The sequence below is a fragment of the Monodelphis domestica genome, chromosome 4 (assembly GCF_027887165.1).
Source record: "Monodelphis domestica isolate mMonDom1 chromosome 4, mMonDom1.pri, whole genome shotgun sequence".
Lineage (NCBI taxonomy): Eukaryota > Metazoa > Chordata > Mammalia > Didelphimorphia > Didelphidae > Monodelphis > Monodelphis domestica.
The window spans coordinates 21,491,180-21,513,857 of NC_077230.1; the positions used below are offsets into that span (position 1 = coordinate 21,491,180).

General features: G+C 36.2%; 1 protein-coding gene and 1 long non-coding RNA gene across 4 annotated transcripts in view; one reads left to right on the forward strand and one right to left on the reverse strand.

Moving 5' to 3' along the window:
* Positions 1-22,678, reverse strand: part of USP9X (ubiquitin specific peptidase 9 X-linked) — a 237,974-nt gene that overhangs the window by 3,963 nt on the left and 211,333 nt on the right. For all 3 annotated transcript variants that reach the window (XM_056826165.1, XM_007493340.3, XM_001366516.5), the window contains exons 38-44: positions 20,613-20,742; positions 12,190-12,375; positions 11,132-11,352; positions 10,951-11,039; positions 3,740-3,896; positions 2,526-2,738; positions 1,564-1,659 (exon numbers count right to left, since the gene is read on the reverse strand). In XM_056826165.1, coding sequence (XP_056682143.1) covers positions 1,564-1,659; positions 2,526-2,738; positions 3,740-3,896; positions 10,951-11,039; positions 11,132-11,352; positions 12,190-12,375; positions 20,613-20,742 — 1,092 coding nt within the window. The remainder of the gene's footprint in view (positions 1-1,563; positions 1,660-2,525; positions 2,739-3,739; positions 3,897-10,950; positions 11,040-11,131; positions 11,353-12,189; positions 12,376-20,612; positions 20,743-22,678) is intronic.
* The window catches only part of LOC130458996 (uncharacterized), a 40,122-nt gene continuing 22,608 nt past the window's right edge, over positions 5,165-22,678 (forward strand). Inside the window, exon 1 of the long non-coding RNA XR_008918301.1 lies at positions 5,165-5,354. This is a non-coding gene — a long non-coding RNA (uncharacterized LOC130458996). The remainder of the gene's footprint in view (positions 5,355-22,678) is intronic.

The following is a 22,678-nucleotide window of genomic DNA, read 5'->3' on the forward strand; positions in this document are numbered from 1 at the left end:
TCTGAAGCTGCCACTTGACCTCTCAGTGTATCGGCAACTAAGACTACACGTTTCAGAGAAGTATCATCTGGCATTAGGAAAAAGTTTCTTCAGCATCTCTATGCCAATGGAATCACACATTTTCTTCCCTGAAAGATCAGAGTAAATGTCTAATCTGTTGTACCTGCTCATCAACTGAGCTTTACTGTGAATCTGCGTTTGAAGCTCTTTTATGTTTCAGCTTCCTGTCAGAATGAATCTACTTCTTTATCTAAAGTTTAAATCCATCATTCTCACAGTTAATCTATCTGAATAAATAGTCAATTATTTTCAGCATGACTGGACAACTACCATATAAGAACATTAAAAAACCTTTCATGAAAACTGAAACCCTTTGCTTTTGGTATTACTTTATCCCCATACAGCGGTACCTTGATACATGAGCACCTTAAGTCATGAGCAATTTGAGATATGAGCAGTCATGATCAGGATTTTGGAATCATGAGCTTCTGTCCATGCATGGGAGAAGCCTGAGCTGGATGAAGTAATCAGTATAAGCGAGAGTAAGGAAATGTTGAGGATTTTGGGGAAAATTAAACAGTTTATTGAGAAGACACACCCAGAAAGAGTAGCAACAGGTTGTACATTGGAGATGTGTATCAACATGTATTTCACACGTTATCGAAATGTTCAAAAGGGAGGAAGAAGCAAACTTCCATGGAAAGGTTTCTGTTGAAACAACCTCTAAGTGAAATCGAGGAAAGTGTGGCAAAACAGCCAAAATTCAATGTAGAAAATGATGATAAGTAAAAAAATAGCAATTAAGTTTAACAATAAAGTTACATATCATAAGTAATGTGTCAAGTCAATTTTGCATTTAAATGTATACATGTAATGACATGTATAGAGAGTAAGATGTATTAAGAGATAGTGTATGAAATGAAAATCTTCTCCGTCAGCACCTTCGCTTGACCTTGAAGGTAAAGAACACTTCACAAGCAAGTTTATTTCTTTACATTCTTTCTTATTATCTATAAATATATTTGTTACTTATAAAGCACATTTTCATATTTAAAAGCATATGAAACAAAAAATTTGTGTTTTTTTGAGGCTGGAATGGATTAATTGCATTTCCATTAATTTAAATGGGGAAATTCGATTTGACACACAAGCACATTGAGTTATGAGCTTGGCCATAAAACAAATTAAACCTCTGTGCCAAGGTACCACTGTATTGTTCCTTTTAATGGTGCTCAAAATGTATTTCATTTGCTCTTCACAAAAAATGTGATACTTTTTGCTCTAAGTAAGTCACTTGTTTATGTGTTGATATGAAACAACATATACTTCTATTCACAGCCACTATAACGAGACTAACTGGCCAACCTGAAAAGTATGCTGTGAGCTGAAATATGCCCCTGTCATACTCATTCTTCCTTTGCTTCCAAAAGTCACACCAGAAAACCAGTCTCATTACTTTACAGTCACACCTTGTATCAATAGAATTAGGATAGTCATTCTGGATATGGACACAAGTGTTTTTTTGGGGTGGGGTGGGGGAAAAGAAACAATTTATTATCTTACCTGCTGATACTGAGATCCAGGTGAGTGGGGATATAATGGGGCATCTTCTGGTGGAGATGATTCATGTTCATCTGGGGCATCTTGGTCATCTGGTTCCTTAGTAGACACATTTAAAAGGAAACAGAACTTGATTTCCCAGGCAAATTAAAAAATTTCAATTTCATAGTTAAGCTTCATTTTTGGTTATAGGCATTTCCATTACAATGTGTGTTTTGAAAATGGGAATTTTATTTTAATGCATTTGATATTAGAGAACATTTTGAGCATAATGTGAATTTCAAGTTTCTTCCAAGACTAACAGTGAGATAACTTAGAAAACTGCCCCACTTGATAATAATCCACAAGCTGCAATCCTTCTGTCTTCCATTTCCACAAGCAAATTTCAGTTTCTTGTTAAGGCAAGAGTACCATATTTATTATACATATTCTGGGGAATAGGAACGATGAGTAGAGGAGAAGGGATGGTCCTCATCACCCCCATTCCCTTCTGATATGGCCTCCTGCTGGCACTGAGTCTTGGAGTGGCTGCCTGCTCAACTTGCACAGAAGGTCCACTAGCAATTCAAGGCCAAAAGATCACTATTTATTGTAGAATTTATATATTCCATAATGATTTAAAATGTATAAAACTATGCTACTGTTTTTATTAGGTTCACATTTCTTATGTACCACTGACAAATTTTGTTTGTAGCCTCATTTACCCCATAAATTCTGGATTTTACTGAGAGATTCTGTATAGCATGCTGCTTTTTATAGGAACATATAATGTATAGCAGAACAACCTTTATTTTAAAGTTTCAAGTGGATTTAATGACTTTACTAAATTGTTTGTCTTCTAGGAATTCTAGCAATTTTTGTTCAAGGAAGGCCTATGTGAAGTATTTAAATATGAATTACGGAAAATTAAATTCCACCCCCTCTCCACTCTAGTTGTTGAAAAATGTAATTTTAACCTTTTTTACCTCCTCTGGACAGAGTTCACAAGCTTTTGCAAGGGTCATCCGGGCACTATGTGATCTCTCCAAAAAGTAACCATTTGATGTTTCGTTGCTTTGTACTGGAGGAGACCAGTTGTTGTATGTATATTGAGGATTGCCAGTATATGGTCGTCGTTCAAGCTCATCCCCAAGCCACTCCACTGCCCAGGTCCACTTTCTTTTTAGATCTCCATTACTCTTCAAAAAATATCAGATACATATTGTGAAAAGAAATTCTTTATGAAAACCACTGCCTTAAATATCTATTTTTCAGTAATAGTAGAGCTTAAGGAACTTAATTTGCTTAAATAATTCCAGTGGCATTAGTAGGAAAGATTTAGCATATAAATAAATTAGTTGTTAGGAAGTCTAGTACTAGATAACAATCTCCATAAGGCCAACATATTTTATCAAAACTTTTTAACTCCCCCAGCACTTAGTACTTGTGTGTATAAGTACTTAAATACAAAATTTCAGAGTAAACTTCATTTTTGAGTATTAGAAGTCTACTAAGTGTATATGGAGTCACTTTTCTATTTCTTTTAATTTTTGTCTATATCCTGGAGATAAAAAAAACATTGTTTCAATGATGTCAAAGTTGCTCCATAGTGTTTCCCATGATATATTTTCTACATTTTTCTCTGAGGCAAGAGTAGGTTGAAAACCATGACTTCCTTAATTTTCTAAATGTAAAGGTTCTTGGAAAAATCAATTTTAGGTTTCTATTTGCTTTAAAATGTAGTTTCTCATGCTGACACTGGATAACATGAAGTGTTCTCTAAACTTTTTTTTTGTCCAGGCCAACCTGCAAAAAGGCTCACACCAAGTTAAGTTACAGGGCAAGAAGGGATTTATTCCTCTGTGACTCTTCTTTAAATGGTACGTGCCTAATTTGTACCAGGCAACTTGAACATGTAAGAAAGCCAGAAAAAGATTTTAAATGAATTGTGTTGCAGTCAAGGTCATCTTTTTTTTTTTTTACAAGTTTAAGGTCACCTTGAAAGTGAGTGGTGAACAGGAATAGAAGCTAAGCCTCAACTTCAATCCAATCATGTAAGGACTGATTTCTTAGTATCTTTCCAATTGTGACCTAAATGATTAAATCAGAAAAAGCACACTGAGCAGACAGGGGAAATGTAAGGGAACCCAGAAGCCATAGATACTATCTCAAGATGCCAAATATACAAGAAAATTCTCACCTGCAGGATTTGGTAGGCTACAGGACAGTTACTAAAGAGAGCTACCATACATTTTATACACTGATAAGCTCTTTTCTGATAATGATTTTTAGAGCGTTGAATTGTATCAAATAGTCCATCTCGATCATCTGGGATTCCTTTAAGTGCATTATGAATTCTGAAAGGAGAAGAACCAGGAATTAAATTCTCAAACTGATAAACATGTTAATCAAATGTATGTGTTCAAAACTAAGAGGTATCCAAATTCTGCTGTACTGTAATTTTGTAGCTGGACAGGAGCATACTTAAAATGTTTAGTGTGTAGAAAATAGGATAAAATATCATCCAATATGATCAGAAAAGGCAGTGGATTGGTCATATAAATAGAATTAAGGTAAAAAAAAAGGGAGTTCAAGAGAAGTACTAGAACCCATGAAGTGGTTTTCCAAGTTCCTCATTTGATATCTTTTGTTTTTATATTACCTTTATTTCTGAATGTATTTCCTTCTCTTTGCCTATCTAGGTGATCTATCCCTTATGCAAATGAATAATAAAATAAGCTTCCATGCCCTTCCTTACACATAGTACTCCATCTCCTACTTTGAGCATTTTGTAGTTTCTCACATCTTATCTTATTGTCTCCCCAATTAGAGCTTCTTAAGGTTGGGACTGGTTTTTTTTTTTAATTCAACTGTCTTTGTACCTTAAGTGTTCAGTGATGTAATAATAACTGCTTATAAATGTTAGCCAACTGGAGGAAAAATAGCAAAATTAACCAACTGTTGAAGTTGACACACACAATCTTCCCTCTCCCTCCCATCTTAGCAAAGAAGGGAGAAAATGTGAGTTTCATCTCTTCTTGACTAAGCTTCAACATTATAATTCTACAACCTTCAGTTTCCTATTTTTTAGTTCCTTCCATTTATTGTTATAGCCACTGATACTTAAGAAATGTAGAAAGATCTAAACAATATCCTCCAGAACTTGATGTAAATTATGCAGGAAGAATTTACATGAGGACATGGAAAAGATCATCCAAACAATAAAAAACAGGATGAGGTGTGAACGTATGATCTGCACTGTTGTAGAGTATTTGCATTTATGTAATCAGTCACAAACAAATACCAAGTATGGTATTTGTTTTAATATGTTGCTAAATGAATTCAAAATAATTATAACAATAACTCAAAGTAAAAAAAAACTAAGAAGTAACATCAATGTAAAAGAAATATTTCTTACTCAGGTTAATTTTGCCTTCCATTGTAAAAAGAAGGAAACATTAAGAAGAACAGTGGGCTCAGGGGGGTGGAATGGGGTTAAAGATAATAAGTTGGACATGCTGAGTTTCAGATATCTATAGGATATTCAGTTAGAAGCAACTGGTGATATGAGACTGGAACTTAGGAGCAAAACTAGAAGTGGATATACAGATGAAGGATTCACTTGCCAAGATGACAACTGAATCTATGGGAACTGATGAGATCACAAAGTGATAGAGTATATACAGGGAGAAGAGGGCCTAGTATAGAACCTGAGTGTCACAAAATTCCAGAAAGGAGAGAATATGATAATCAGTGTTATGTATCTGAGATGTTAAGAAGGATGAGGACTAAAACGTTCACCAGCCAACTAGAAGGTAATTTTAACTTTGGAAAATGCAGTTGTAGTTATGTGATGTCAGATAGCAAAGGTTGAGAAAAGTGAGAGAAAATGATGTAGATCTATACCCCTTGGGCTTTCCTGGAATTGCTTTCCTGTCTATTAGACTCTTCCTGTCAGACTTTTTCTACTCAAAATTCCTCTCTTGCATTTCCATCCAGGTGAGGCTAAATATGGATGGTCTTGGGTCGTCTCTTCTTCTTTCTCTATATTATTTTGCATGGTATAATCTCTTTAGCTTCCATGGATTCATTATTATCTCTATATATCAATGATTCTTAGACCTATTTATGTGGCCTTAATTCCTCTCCCCATCCAATTATCTATTGTAAATATTGAAATAAATATCCTGTAGACATTTAAAACTCAAATAAGACAGAAATTGAACTCATTTTATTTTCCCCAATCTATCATCCTTGGTTTGAAGTTATTAATTCCATATCATTTTGACTTAGCCAACCTTTCTCCAAGTTCTATGGTTTCTACCTTTGAAACAACTCTTACAAGTTGCCTTGTTCCTCTGACATGACTCCTACTCTGGTGCAAGTCCTTATCACCTCAGATCTGAATTTCTGAGACAGCCTGCTTGTTAGGCTCTCTTGTCTTGTCCTTTCTTATTTCAATCTATCCTCTATTTAATTGCCAGTGATTTTTAATAAGCATAAGCCTTAGTATGTTCCACCCCTTCCTCCATTTCAAATGAACTCCACTGGCTACCTTTTATCTCCAGGATCAGGTATAAAATCCTTTGTTTGGTTGTTACATCCCCTTCAAAAGCTTCTTCTGTGGCTGGAATGCTCTCCCTCCGTCCTCCCATCTAATAACTTCTTCTAAGTCTCAAATGAAATCTTTCTTTGCCAAGAGGCCAGTTCCACTCCTTCTAAATGCTAACGTCTTTCCTCTGACAGTAGCTCCAATGTACCCAGGACATGTCTCTCCCATTAGAATGTGAGCTCCTCAGGAGGGAGGGAGGGAGGGAGGAAGGGAGAGAGGGAGGGAGGGAGGGGGAGAGAGAGAGAGAGAGAGAGAGAGAGAGAGAGAGAGAGAGACAGAGACAGAGAGAGAGTGAGTGAGTGTGTGTGTGTGTGTGTGTGTGTGATCCTACTCAGTGCTTAGCACAGTGCCTAGCATAAAAGTAATTGTTTCATTGTATAATTTTCTTTACCTAGGAAGTGAGAAAAGCAGAACAGATAGGGGTTAGCAAAGTTCAAAAAAAATTTTAATGACAGGAAACATTTGGGAATCTTTGTAGAAGAGAGTAGATATGGAGATTGAAATTTAGAAAGAGCAGGGAGAGTTATAGGAAAAATCTGCCATAGAAGATAGGAGGGATTAGAATCAAGAGCATATTTAGGAGGTAGTTAGGTAACTCACTCAATAGATATAGGGCCAGGCTTAGAGATGGGAAGTCCTGGGTTCAAATGTGACCTTAGATACTCCCTAGCTATGTGATCCCAGGAAAATTACTTATTAGCCTCCCCTTTTCCCCTGTTCTGCCTTAGAATCAATATACACAGAATTGACTCAAAGATGGAAGGGAAGGGCTTTTATTTGGGGGCAAAGGAACATATTTAGAGGGGCTTAACTTCAGAGAAGAGCCACCTCATCATCACAGACCTATGTAAAGAGGAATGGGGAACATGATTAAAGGGTTTTATGCAGCAAAGGAGAGAAGAGGGAACCTCATACCAAATGGTCTTTATTTTTATTTATTTATTTTGAAAAAACCCGTACCTCCCGTCTTGGAGTCAATACTGTGTATTGGCTCCAAGGCAGAAGAGTGGTAAGGGCTAGGCAATGGGGGTCAAGTGACTTCCCCAGGGTCACACAGCTAGGAAGTGGCTGAGGCCAAATTTGAACCTAGGACCTCCCATATCTAAGCCTGGCTCTCAATCCACTGAGCTATTTAGCTGCCTCCAGTTTTTATTTTTAGAACAAGGCATGAAGCAAGGTCTTTGGCTGAGAGGATAGAAGGCTGGTGTAGGAAGCTCAAGGAGAAAAGATTTGGATTAGCTGTTGTGGGGAGGGGATAGAGAAACAATTAAAAGATTATTTTGCTGGGAGGAAGGTCCACTTGAGATTCAAAGCTTCTCTATACCATTCAACTGATTACAACTGGCATCAAGAGCCTTCATTTCAGTAGAAATGAACCACCTTGATTTTTCCATATTGGCAGACTTCTGAAATGCTTATTTTTAGCTACATCACTGAATTAATAGCCTCATTGTTCCCTTTAGGTTTTTTACTTATGATGGTTTTTTTTAAAATTAATTTTCAAATTTATTAAGTCTTGAAGAGAAAGTAAATTGAAATATACAGTAAAAGTTCTGAAAATTCTAGCTTGTCTGGAAAACCTTACACCCTTAAATGCGAATGTGGTTGGGGAAAGCAGATATAAAAATGTTACAAAAATAAACTGCCTACTTTTTACCCTTGCATTTCAAAAGTCCTATCTTCTTAATTTATAGTAAGTTCTCCATTCCCCAATGTTTACAGGGCATGTCTATGTGGATATAAAAATAATAACTAAGACTGGTTTAATTATTTCTCCTCCACCTCCTAATACTGCTCTCCCACTTTCTTATTCTTGGGCATCACAATTTAACCTGTCCTACTTTATTTTACATGTAGCTCAAATATCATTTTCACCAAACCATTCCTTGGTATTCAAGAACCTGTTGGCCATTGTAGAAAACCTAAACTTATCTGCTATGCATCTCCATTAGAACCTCTTGCTTTTTTCATATTGCCAATGCTATTTCTTATTACTTCTTAATGCCTCTCTTTCCAAGAGAAGCAAGCATGCTTATTTTCTGAAATGCATAATTTGTACTGTCTCCACACTATATTGATATTTTAATTGTTAATCACTTGTTTACATGCACTTAAGTACAAATGCATAAACGGAACTTTAGGGGCTATTACTTCTTTAGTATTTCCTACTACAAAAGTACAGTGTTAATGTTTTATGCTGAGGTATTTAATAGTAGCTTGCTAAATAAATCCATTTCAACAAATCTAAAGTTCCATTTAGTTCTAAAATTAAATTAAAGTTTATGTGTACTCATCTATCAGGAAGATCAACAAAAGTGGGGGGAATGAACATTATTATCCAAAACCATGGCCTTGGTTGATTTGCCTACAATTGGTGGTTAACCACAACAACAAAGGAAGGTGGTGTTCTACTGTTTAGAATTCTCAGGCTCTCATGGAGTAATAATGTACTTTATCTACTGTATCATCACATTCTATCAAGTTTATAAAATCTGATGGGGGTGTGTGTTACAGGGCTGAGCACCATAAACATCTTGGATCAAGCAAGCAAAGACTTGTCACTGCCATTACAAGGTGTACCAATAGCCCCCCCAATTTTGTCAAAGAAGGCAGATGATTCAGAAGTGACATCAAAAATCTTTCACCAATTTATCATCTAAGTCAAATTATTTTTAAACCTTATTATTACAAATATATACACGGCTAAGCTATAACAATGTAAAAAAACATTGAAACTGTCATGAAATTAAGGCATTTTCTATAGTAATAATATTAACAAAAAATGGCTAAGGATTGGATGGTTTAATTGTAAGAAGGGCCTTTTAGAAGACTTGAAATGCTAATGGCTAAGAATGGCAAGAAACATCTAAGTAATACCATGGCTAACTAATGTGGAAAATGAAGAATGTATATACTTTCCTTAAAGAGAAAAAAGAAAGTAATTTTTCAAGAAAGTACAATTTTGTTTCTTTTACTACTACAATTTGTATTGAACATTACTTGAAATAAGTGGACTGTGACCAAAAAAATATTTTTTGCTACACTGGTGTTTAGTATCAGAATCTGTTCTATACAATAAATTAGTTATTCTAAATTCTGTGACAATTTGAAAATATTTATAAATTTTAGCAATGAACATCTAATCCAAAACATTGTAGCAATTTTAATTTTAGCAGTTATTTTTCCCTTTAAAAAAAGCAATACTACATTCTGTCTTAGTAACAACTCTAAAACAGAAGGGCAAGGGGGCAGCTGGGTAGCTTAGTGGATTGAGAGTCAGGCCTAGAGATGGGAGGTCCTAGTTCAAATCTGCCTCCAGACACTTCCCAGCTGTGTGACCGTGGGCAAGTCACTTGACTCCCATTGCCTAGACCTTACCACTCTTCTGCCTTGGAACCAATATACAGTATTGATTTCAAGACAGAAGGGGTATGGGTTTAAAAAAAATGCAACAAAACAAAACAAACCAAAAAAACAGAAGGGCAAGAGCTAGGCAAATAGAGTTAAGTGATTTGCTCAGGGTCACAAAGCAAGGAAATGTCTGGGAATGCATTTGAACTCATCAGGTCCTCCTGACTCCAGGTCTGGTGTTCTATCTGCTGTGCCACCTAGATGCCTCAGGAATTTTCTAAAAATCTTATTTTTACTGATCCTTTTTATATCATATTTACTTCTAATTATATCCCTCCCTTCTGCTCTACCTAGCAAGACAATTATCCCTTGTAGGGGGATTGTAAAAAGAAAGAAAAGCGGTGAAAAGTAACTCATATGTGGTCAATCTCTGACAATCATAGTCTTTCACATCTACAACGAAGGATGCATTTTCTAAACACTTCACTGGAGCCGAGTTTGGTCATTATAATTGGATTATATTCAGTTTTCCCATTTTCTGCAATTAGTTTTCAAAAGAACCAAATTTGACAAGATGCTAAAGTTTCCTTTGCAAATTTCTGCTTTCTTTGTTGGATTGGCCAAGAGACTAAAAATCCGATTATACTCAGAACTATTTTCTTACTAAAATAAACTAAATATATATTATGCCCTATTACAAGATACCATTCCAATGAATCACATTTTTGTGATATAGAAGACACCTAAGAAGAGTAAAGAAGTGGAATATGGAACAAATGGAGGAATTAATCCTTCTACGTGCTATACTATCACCTGTAGAACACTTTCCCTCCCAGAATTCTAAAATTTACTCTAAACACCCATTTCAAGTTGATATCTCACCCATTACCAAATCATAATTTTAAAGTTCATAAAGAAGAATTTAGGAAAATGTTCTTTGATCATGTGAAATGATTTGTGTATTGCATTATAACAACTTATGGAATCAAACACCTAGGCATTCATGTGTCAAGGTGGCATTTTTAGATATCATTTTAAGACTAATATAATGAACAGATTTTATATTTTGAATATATCTTGATCCCTTCTCCAATTTGTCCTCAGCTCTGCTCTTTACCTTTATCTTTGTTATCTTTAGATATACCAATAGATGTCTAATAAACGTTTGCTGGAATTTAACTTCAAATAACTATCAAAAACTGTTAATTTCCCAATTAAAATAGAAAATTTATCCTTAAAAAATTTTTAAAGTTAAGGAAGGAGTAACATGAAATCAGAAACGATAAAAAGTTCTTTGGAAAATTCCTATCATTAAAATTTTAACTTTCAACAGAAAAAATTCAGGCAAAGAGAGAAACTTGTCCACTAACAGAGATTTTGGCTTTGCCTTTCTTGAAAACAAGGATATTATTCCTAACAATGGCAAGGAGAGTTAGAAAATTACCAACCTGTGTGTCTGCCAGGAGTCCTCAATTAATAAGATTTGTAAAAGGAGATCCAAATAAGGTCGGAGTTCATAGGTATATGAATAGGCAACCTTAAAACAAAATAAAATGTGGTGATTTTTCTGTTTAACATTATAACCAATTAGATGATAGATGCACATTTAAAAGTTTGATTTTCTTTAACCTGCCAAAGTAGTTCACTGAGGACTGTAGAAGAGAACTGAGGATTCTCCCAACAGCAAAAACGAAGCAATTTGATGGTTTCCTCTGAGTTACTGCAGTCTTCAATAATTTTCTTCACATAACTTGTTCTCACAAACAAAATATCTGCCACATTCTGCTGAAGTGCCATTATAGGTTGAGATAAATTAGGATCACCATAAGGGTTCGAAAGAGGGGGATTACCTAGAAGAGAGTTGTTAACGGATGAAAAACTGACCATTTTCTTAATGGTAATAGAACAACGAAGATATTAACAAAGTAAACTAACCAGAAAAAAGCAGAATTTAAATCACTATCCAAGTCCCTATCTCTAGCATAAGAAAAGCAACTTTTATTAAAATTACTGTTGAACTAGCTTCTCTCTGAGCACATGTATAATTATTTTTGGGGGCACCTTGGAAATTAGAACATAGTAAGGTTCATGGAAGGGAGACAAGTTAAAAGATTCGTTTGAAGAATCTGCCAAGATTATGGAAAAGTAACATTATTCATTCATCAACCTGAGCTAATAGTAATACTTAAAAAAATATTTTTTTGTGTATTTAAATTTATTATTTAATAACAATTTAAATGCCAACCTTAAGTATGGGTGATAAGCAAATAAAAATATTTCAATCCAATTCCAAAAATTAACTACCTGATAAGCTGTTAATTTCAGAAAAATAAAAGGCTCTTTTGAATATTTTTGAAAATCCCAAATGTCAGGATTAAAAAAACAATACCCCCCCCCCGCCCGAACTCTTACAAATACTCTAAAGTATGCTTTTTGAAACATTAATTAAAAACTGCCATTTTAGAGAATCTCTGAGCCATTTTCAATGAGGTAATCTACTGAGTCTTTTTGTGTGGCAACAGTTCATAAAATTATCTATTAAAGTACAGAATAGTTTCAAATTGCAGTGGTGATGGAAATAGTCGCAAGTTTTTAAATTTATTTACTGAATAGTTACTATAGAAACTAGCACTAATTCTGGTAAATAAAACATTTAAAATGAATTTTAAGAATGTGATGCAATTTACCATTGATTGAAGACTGCATCCGGGATGATACATTGCAACAACGGATCAATTGTGACACTACAGTATATAATTTGCCTAGCTCGGCATACTGATATTTGATGGGTGGACCTGGCCCTTCATCCAGAGCTACAAGCATAAATGTGGCAGGCACACTCAGTTTCAAAAGCTGTGTTTTTTCTGCCATACCTGCAGAGTAGGAAGAGAATATATAAGAGAAGTGAGAAAATTAGGAGGGGATTGAAGGATGAGAGTGGTAAGAAAAACAATTACTTAAGAGGACATAGCTATAATTTTTATAATCCAAACCTACTCCTTAGTATCTTCATAAAGACTATGGTTGTTTCACTAAAGCTGATATTACCTTGGTGAATAGTCACCTGTGAATCCTGTGAGGAAGGCAGAGCTGGCAAAATATAAGGGAACAAAGGCTATGGAGTGACTCACTTAATGTTAAAACAACTTAATAGCAGAGGCAAAATTAGAATCCAAGTTCTATGACTTTTAGAATGTTAGTCACTAAACTAACCTGCTTCCATAAACATGACATTTGCCTTGGAGTAGTTATCTCTCAGAGCTCCAGCCATGTAGGCAAGACTAATTTATGTTTTTCCCTAAAAGGATGAGAAGCCATTCCTGATACTTGATGGGTCCAGGGAACTAAGGCTCAAGCCACTAAGGATACCTGGAGATCTCAGGGTATAAAAGTGGTTGCCTCTGAGGAGATAGTGCTACTGTATAACTAACTGTGTAACTAGGGTGAGTCAACACACTCTTTTGACTAGACCTACTTCTGAGGGGAGGAGATGAGGAGCCAAGAATTCAATGTTGAATCCTTGATGAGTATTCAGCCAAATATCCTTTTGTTAACTGCTGGATGGCTTAAGTGGCACATTTCATTTGGGTCTCAAACCTGAACTACCAGGTGTGAGGCCTGGAATGAAATGACAGAAGTTCGGGCAACATAGATGCAGAGGATGAGGTGAGTGGATGGCCAGATACAGCAAAGTGTCACTTGTAACAAGGACTCTTGTGCTTTATGGTGAGATCTCTCAATGGCATAGATGGTGGGCCCTCACTGACCTGAAGCAATTTGCTTTGTGACTGGGAAAGGAAGCTTTTGTGGAGGATAAAGACAGGACCAAAATCAAGCACTTTCTGGCAATTTTTAAGTCTTAGAAGAGCTGGATTGTTCACAAAAGGCAAACAAAAGTAAACTAGCATAGAATATTCAGCAATTAGACATGGAGCTCTGGGTTTTTAAGGATTTGCCATGAAGGCAGAGGATGGGATTGGTGGCATAAATGAAAGGAATAATTCTGATGAGGTCATTAAGTATGGTCTCTAACCCAAAGATTTTCCTGGAAAGGATATAAAATTCTGCTGAGACTGGAGAAATAAGGAAAGAATGGGAGTGGAAGTGAGAATAAGAATGGAGAACTGTCACTGGAGATTATGAAAGCCATAGGCTTATTTTACCACCCAATGATTTCCTTCACAAAGGGGTAAAGGAGTAACAGGCTCTCATCACCAGGGAAATGGAGAAGCTGCAGAAGAAGTATAAAGAATCTTATCAATCACTAAAACAATGGGTGTTGAGGTTATGGTGAATAGAGTTGATTTAGATCTCTTCGGAGTAGTTTCAATGGCTTTTGGGGGAGTTTATAGAAAACTTTTGTAAAGCCAGTTAAATCTTTTGGAGGTCTTCAGTCACAGGCTATATTTGGGTTTTTTTTTTAAGGAGGCTAAGATATAGAGCTGTGCCCTATAAAGGTAGGATTCTGTTGTACTGGTTCCTTTATGCAAGACCACAAGAGAGGAGGTGAAATTCCTAAAACGGATCGTTTTATAGGCTGGTTCTGTATTGTACCTTTAAATCCCACCTCTTTTCACATGACCTACCATAACCTATGACCAACTTATCTAGGGGTGTAATTAGATCTTTTTTTTTTTCTGAGTGGAATTTTATCCAAGGTATAGCTGTGACTTTACTTGACATGGACAGATCGATTGATAACATTTGTGTTGGAGATAAGGACAGTGGCCATCTGAACAAATATAACTGTCAGTACCAACAGACACTCTGGAATGGTGGAAGGCCTCACATCTGGTTAGGTAATTGATGCTATACACCTTCTCTCCTTTTGGGCAGGGCTCTTGACACAAGGGGTTGATAAGAAGACAATCTCTTAAGGTAGGTATCAATAAATCTATACTAAGCTATCAGACATCAGGATGGTAATGGTTCTTTTGCTCTATCCCTAGGCATCCCCTAAAGTCCTACTCTAAAAGGCAGTTTTGAGTCAATTAAATATCATATCCAAATTTCAGAGGTTTTTAGGATGATTCCCTTGGGCCATAGATGAGGCTAAGGTCATTCTAGCTGTAAGGCAATGGAAGGAGTGGAGGCCACATGCCCAGGTCATGTTGGGGGTGGCACAAACATATCAGGACTTGGTGGATGTTGGCAGTTAAGACACTGTCATAACAGGGGACTCTTCCCTGGGTCAGATAGAATGGAACAAGGCATCCCCTCCCCTTTCCATCTTCCCGTATTTATTTTAGGGGTGCAGAATGCTGAAGAAGCATTTTTGATGAGGTATAAGACCTTTTGTATAGGTCAGAGCAAGTAAAGTGAGGGAACAGACATCATAAGCTCTGGGTAATAATTACTTGTGATGGCCCTTTTTGGGCAACTTCTATTTCAGTTATTTTGGGTGGAGCCAAATGGAAACTCTTGGGAGGTGCTGAAATCATATGTAGCTAATAACAAAGAATATTAGGCCCTGGAAGTGTTGAAACATATTTCCTCCTTAGGAATGAATATGGAGGAGACTGGAGTACTTTACTATATTTAGAATAACTGTGTGGCTCTGAGAAAGTCAGATGGCAACTGGTGAAACCAAGTTGTCATATCCACTGCTATAGCTCCCAAGTCTTGAGTAAGTGATAGGTGAAAGAGAACAGCCTTTGACTAATTTTGAACACAGGAGTAGGAAAAAAAAAGCACAAGGTCAATACTTAGGTTCCCATTGAAGCAAAATGACACAAAGTTGTAATCTCATCCTTTGTCCAGAACTGCCTATTATGAGTTTGGTAATATAATATTGTTCCTTTAACAAGACTGAGAAAGTATGAAAAGTCTTTACTGCTAAATGAAATTGGTAAATTCACGATCCCTAAATCCCTTAGGAGTTTGTGAGCTTCAGTTGTGACTTTTCTAGAACCTGGGGCCTCCTCTTCAAGAGCCAGTATTTTGCTTCTTCCACTATATCAGTGGGCACTTACGAAGTTTCAGATCCTGAAGAATGCTGGCTTGCCAAGTTCAACAATGGTACTACCCACTATGAGAGGAGGACATGCTACTGTATCACTGTGGCTTATATCTGTTAATGCGATACCCTGGGGAATGGGGATCCTGTCAAGTCTTCCCAGTAGGCTGAAGTATGGTCTTAGGTATTGTTTCTGAGAGTCTTGAGAGACAGGGTAGATAATATTCGCATCTACTTTGATTGCTGGGTGGTAGCCACAAGCTTCATCAAAAGGTCTGGGGGGCTTGGAAAGAACTTTAATAGGACCAATACTTCCCCCAAAATACTAATTGTAGTTTGGCATATTAACACTCATGATTACAGATACCACACACACTATCCTGCATTGGATAACCAGGTTAATGCTCTGACAGAAAAAGGAGAAACTGAGGAGGGGGTACACTGATGATCTAATATGGAGAAAGGGGAATAGCCCAGAACCATGTGATTGGCTAATTCTATCTAATAGGGCTTATGATGTCAATTGGAGTGAAGGTTTGCAGAAGACAAGAATGGCATGATCCTATGTGACTACCAGCCTCTCTCCAATTGTCAAATTATAAACATTCGCTTCACCCATTTCAGGACTAAAATAGGTGACAGCTAAAATGAGGACATGACAGTGATATGCCAGTTCTGGACATACTACTAGCCTACCTTCAAATGGGGCTCGTACTTCTGACACTGATTTTACCAGGGTATACAACTTTTTGTACCCAAACTATCCTGCTAAGGGAGGCAAATTCTTATTTCTTCTGTAGGGATATTGATGATTAAAGAATGTGGTTTACCTTCAAATCTTTTCACTGACATATGGTAGTAATTTTTTTTTAAAAACCCTTACCTTCCGTCTTGGAGTCAATACTGTATTGGCTCCAAGGCAAAAGAGTGGTAAGGGCTAGGCAATGGGGGTCAAGTGACTTGCCCAGGGTCACACAGCTGGGAAGTGTCTGAGGCCAGATTTGAACCTAGGACCTCCTGTCTCTAGGCCTGGCTCTCAATCCACTGAGCCACCCAGCTGCCCCTGGTAGTAATTGTTTATCTTCTTTTGGGGGGAAAGCATGTTGAATTTTTGAGTCAAAGGACCTAGATATGAATCATGATTGTGGGCAAGTCATATAACCTACATATGGGGTCAGGTCATATCTGCTATAAAATGAGGGCCTGGACTTGAACCAGACAGATTCTAAGGTCCCTCTCAGATTCAATTCAAGTCTTCTCTGTATTTCTCTGAACATCTCCTATTCATTATTTCTTCAAGGATAATAATATCCCATTAAATTCATCTGACCATTTCTTTACATCAGGAATACTGGTCAAGCAGTAATATGGATGATGGATTGAAGGAGGAGTATGATGATATTGGAGCCGAGGAACTCAATAAGGAGGTTGAACTGAAATAATCCAGGTGAATAGACTTGTGTGCCTTCTAGGGCAAAGGGAGTGATTAAAGAAAAGGGGATTTTTGGAGATGTCAGAGGTAGGATTGCCAAACTTTTCAAATGACTGGATGTGGGTTTTGTGGGAGTTGTGCCATTAACAGAAATGGGATTTATTTTGGAGAAGAGGTATTGGGTTCAATTTTGGACTCTCCAAGCTCTTGATATATCTAGACAAAAAGATATAACTGACTTGCAGTCAAATGGTAACAATGAAGTAAAGTTTGGGACGTACGACAGGCCTGTGTATATGTAATTTGCAGAAGTGATAATGGAGATAAGACAATATAGAGAAGAGATAGTGGACAGATAGAGAAGAGAAAGTGGACTCATGACTGAATATTGAGGGATCCTCACACTTAGGAGAAAGGAGAATGGTAATGTTCCATTAAAGAAGACTGAAAAGGATGGCTAAGTAAATAAAGAGATAATCAAGGAAAGAAGTATCATGAAAGTTAATGAAGAAAGTTTTCAGTAAAAGGAGTTATATAATAATGTTAAAATCTGCAGAGAGGAAAAGATAAAAAACTATGAAAGATTGGATCATTTGGTAACCCTGGAGAGAAAATTTTCAGTTGAATGGTAGAACTGGATGACAGATTACAAGGAACTGAGAAGTGTGAAGTAAAGAAATGGAGACAGGTGCCATCAAGCCTTTCAAGGAACTTGGTAGTTAAAGGAGAGATAGAATGACCGCTTGAGGGAGGGATAGAATCGAGTTCAGGTTTTTTAAGTATGAGGGAGATCTAGGCATGTCTGTAAGCAAAAAAGATAGGCCATTGGATAAGAACAGATTGAAGAAGAGAGAAACAGAAGGTAAGATAGAGGGTAAGCTACTAGACTACAACAAAGGAAGAATGGAAAAAGAAGAAGAGTTATGAGATGTAGAATGGGTGCAAAAAAGGGAGGCTGGGGAAATATGGTCTACTTTCTTAGTAAAGTAGGTTGTGGAGGAGGTTGCCTTCTGAGGGAATAGGAAGGTTTAGAATGTCTGTTGTGGAAAATGTGAATGAATCAATTATGAAAGAATAAAAAGGCTGTAGTATAGTAGTAAGGGACCAATTTATATTAGATAACAGTTATAGTGTACCCAGGCAGCACAATTTTGGGACTTCCAGAAAGTTCAGAAACAGAAGGAATGAAGAGCATGATGTAGTTTGCCAAAGTACGACACAGGATTAAAAAATTCAAAGGCATCAGATAGCTAAACTGGTCAACCAAAGGTTCAAGATATGAAGAGAACTATGGGGGACCAGAGCAGGATTGATGAACTGTGAGATCATGGAGGTATGAGAGGATTGAGGGTGGAGACCAAGTTTAGGAGGGATGATGCATAAGGAGATGTTGAAAAATAAATGTTTGTACTTGGAGAGGAATTTCAGAGTTCAGAACCATTATGGTTGTAAGAGAAACCAAATATTACCACATCTCTCCAAACCTCCCTGTAAGAACAGATCATGTCTGCTAGGGGTTTCCTTGTATTCTCCTTCAATTTTGATACTATGGCTATCAGTTCAACCATACATTCTCACTAACTCTTGATTCTTTTACTCCCATTCTTATGTGTGGATGAAGTGGAGACTTAAAGGTAATGGGAGTTTAGGAAGTTGACAAACTGGAAGGCCAGTGTGCTTTGGAACACATCTATACTGAAATTTACAACAAGGTAGATAGAAAGGAAGTCTATGAAGTCAGGTAATGAACTGGACTGGGTGATAAAGCTGACCAACTGACTGTCAAAGAAACAATTTGTTAAGTGGTGGTGGTATAGTTGAGTGATGGTGGTGTGGCATTTAAAGTTCAACTGAGGAGAAAGATATATGCCCCATTTCTCCTCTTGTCCCTGTTCTTGCCAGTGACAGGATGATAGAACCCAGAATTGGAAAGGGAGGCCTTGTATGGTTCACAGGGTTGTTGGAAGAAGAATACTTTGTAGATCTTAAAAGTTATTCAGTATTACTTTCACATATGCAATCTTTAGCCCAAATGAACCATTTTTGGATCCCCAAACATGCTTTATACTTTCACATTTCTTTTGATTTTGTTCTCTAAGACTGGAAAGTAATCCTGTCATCCACACCTCATCTGAATTCCTAACCATTATTTAAAGTCATCATAAATGCCAATACTTTATTGTGGAGCCTCATGTTGCCTGACACTTCATATATCTTAAAAACAATACTCTCCCTTCAGGACTTGCATAGCCTTTCTTTTCAAGTGTCCGGTGCATTTACAGAAGTGAATATTATAGTTATCTGTATTTGTGTCCTATCTACTTTCTAAACTATAAGTTTCATTAAGATAGGGACCATGTCTAACCTTTTTGTTTCCCAGAACCCAATTCAGCACTTTGTATTAATATCTGTGCTGAGTCTATTTTTTGAATGTTAAATGCATGTAATTTTATATATCAAAATAAATGTATCAAGTTTTCTTTTTTTTTATCTTAATGCAAGGAATATGTCACCAAAAGCATAGTAAAATAAAGTTGGGTTGGTAATACATTCACATCTGATTCAACAGTCTATAGTTTTTATAATTCTAAAAGTAAATTTATAAAAAAAAATGTGGGAAAATGGAAAATCTATATTCTACAACATATATTTTGTGGAGTAACAAAAGTGGTAGAGAACTCCTAAAGGAGTTTATAATAGTAGACAACACATGAATGCAACCACAGAACAAGAATAATTCAAAACTGTTAGTACAAGGTAATACTGTAATAAGGCAACATATATTTGATGGAGAAATGAAATAAAAATGTGATTGGGGGCAGAGATTACTAATACTTAACTCAAGTAATAGAGCTTTTAGCTATGACTTGAATAGAAAAACAAGAACTTAAAATTTTATATATCAGTTGTAAATATACATCATTAATTTTAAATACTTAAAAATTGAACCACTTGAAGTATCTGCATTATTTACCTTTGTGATTCTCCATACTAAAATTAGATATTTAGGTAATGTTAAATTTTCTTCCAATTTAACAATTAAAATATCCGACTGGCACAGGAAAACTCCCTCTACCAATGCTGATTAGCACCTGCTCTGCAATTTATAATCTAGAGTTACTGAGGGCATCAAGAACTTGGGTAACTTGCTCAGGATCACATAGTCAGTATGTGTCTGAGATGGGTCATTCTGAGATACTACCTCCTCATTCATAATTGTGTTGAGGGCAAGGAAATGTACCTTATTTTAGGTATATAAAAACTATTTTACCTCTACATTTTCATCTTAAATTTTTTTTGCTTTTTTAAACCGTCACCTTCCATCTTGGAGTCAATACTGTGTATTGGCTTCAAGGCAGAAGAGTGGAAAGGGCTAGGCAATGGGGGTCAAGTGACTTGCCCAGGGTCACACAGCTGGGAAGTGTCTGAGGCCAGATTTGAACCTAGGACCTCCCATCTCTAGGCCTGACTGACTCTCAATCCACTGAGCCACCCAGCTGCCCCCAATCTTAAATGTTTTAAGGAGGCATGCAACTTCAAAAATCTTTATAGTAAGCAAATCTATTAACAAGAAGAATGTTATGGACTTTTTTGTAAATCTAAAATTTCCATACTAATTGTTGAATAACAAACATAATAAAGTTCAATTTTGAAATGACTTTTCCAATCTTTGTTTAAATTGAATAAGAATACAAGTTTTGAAGTACATATAAAGTTCTTACCTAGGTTGGCATACATCACAAACAGATTGAAATACTGCTGCAAATGACGCCCATGCTCTGAAACTTCCCTTCTGAGGAGATTTAGTACTGCTCTCAGCAAATGATCACTCAAGCTTAAATTATCATATGCCTGTTTAAAAAAAGATGATCACTGTAAAAGAAGGTTAAAATCAAGAGATTCTAGAAATCAAATGTTAAAATGCCCCAAAATAAATACCAAAGTCCTTCTGTTCTGAAAAGAGAGAGGTTTCTTTAATTTTCCTTCTTTTATAAAAGAGGGAAGGAAGATATACATTTAGTTGGGGATGAATTTAAAGCAATAGCTAATGTACTATAATCACAGTGGTAAGAAAAACAATTTTTAACACAATTATTTTTTCCTACAATGATCTTCACTAACTAGAAACGAAAAAGAAAAATTCCTAAAACTACATGAAAAAAGCTAAGACTTGCCTATAAAGTCCATTTTCAAAAACTTTAAAGTCTAATTGCAATGACAATACTAATACCTCCCAATACTTTAAGTTGTATAGAGCACTTTCCTTATAACAATGAGATAGGTTGAAGTATTAAGGACTGTCCCTATAATACAGATAGAAACTTAATTTTCTCAAGGAATTAGTTCTCAAGAAACTAATTAAATGTCCAAGCCATAATTTTAATTCTGCCTACTACATGTTAGGCATAGGGTTAGGTATTAGGGATAGTAAATGAAAAAATAGAATTAGTGCTGTTCCTTACGGAGCTTTACATATTACTAGAGGACAAGTAAAACGTTGAAATAACAATGATGATAATAATAATATTAGCACCTAATATGTGCTAGGCAAGCTAAGCAAAATAACAATAATATCTCATCTGATCCTCACAACCCTGCGAGGGAGATGCTACTATTTTACAGATGAGGAAACTAAGAGAAAAAGAGGCATCAAATGATTTTATCCAGGATCACATTGTTGGTAAGTATGTGAGACTAGATTTCAATCCAGGTTTTCCTGATTTGAGGTCTGGAGCTTTTACTCTATTTGCTTCACCACCCAGCTGTAATTACAAATAATTTGAGGAGAGATAGCACAAACTACTAGGCAGAACCAACAATTTTTCAGGAGGTGGTGGTATATGTCAAGTCTTTAGTTGGAGTCTACTCAAAAGTCAAGCTCTGTTCCTATGACAATATGCTACCTCTTTGACAATAAGGACAAACTGGAAACTAAATCAGATAACAAGTTGTTAATCAATTAAAAAGAATTATGATTAAGTGGCTCTCTCTGGTGTAGAAAACAAATCCCAATTAGATAAATAAGTCAAATTTAAACATGCTTTTTACTATTTTTGATAAGAGCTGGTTAATTTTCTGGCAATTCAGTTAAACAATTCAAAAACATTAAAAACATATTAAGGTACTGTGCTAAGTGCTAGGGATACAAACATGTCTGACAGTCCATATCTGTAGAGCAATAATAATCTAGGATAATTGTGATACGGATCTATGATTAGAGCATTAGGACTCTTCATTTAAGAAGTAGTACCAGAGGTGGGTGTGAGAGAAGATAATGATTTCAACAGGAAGAAATGTGGATGAAATCTATTCTGCGCACGAAGTAACATATAAACACACATGTATAGGTACACAGGCAGAATGTGTGAAGGCAGAATGGCACTAGGCAATGATGAATAAATTGGTTTGGGTAGAATAGGGAGTAAATAAAAGAGAGTAGTATAAATATCAAGTCCAACCCCTAAGTTCTTCAACCTATTCATCTTCCATGAGTTGTTTTTCTACTCTCTTGGCCACACACAAAGATGGCCACACTCATGATCTTTTCATTACCCACAAATGTACTTACTATCTCCATGCACTAGAATACTGACCCCCCATCCCCCAATTTATTGGTTTTCATCTCTTCTCTTTTCTCTTATAAAATCACACTTTTTGTTGGCACCAAGACCTTTAATCCCTTGAGTGCTGGATTCTTCCCCAAGGCTATTTCCCCTGCACTAAACACTCTCTTACCTTAACCCTTTGGAGAACTGATTAAAATCTACATTGTCCTTTTTTTCTTGAA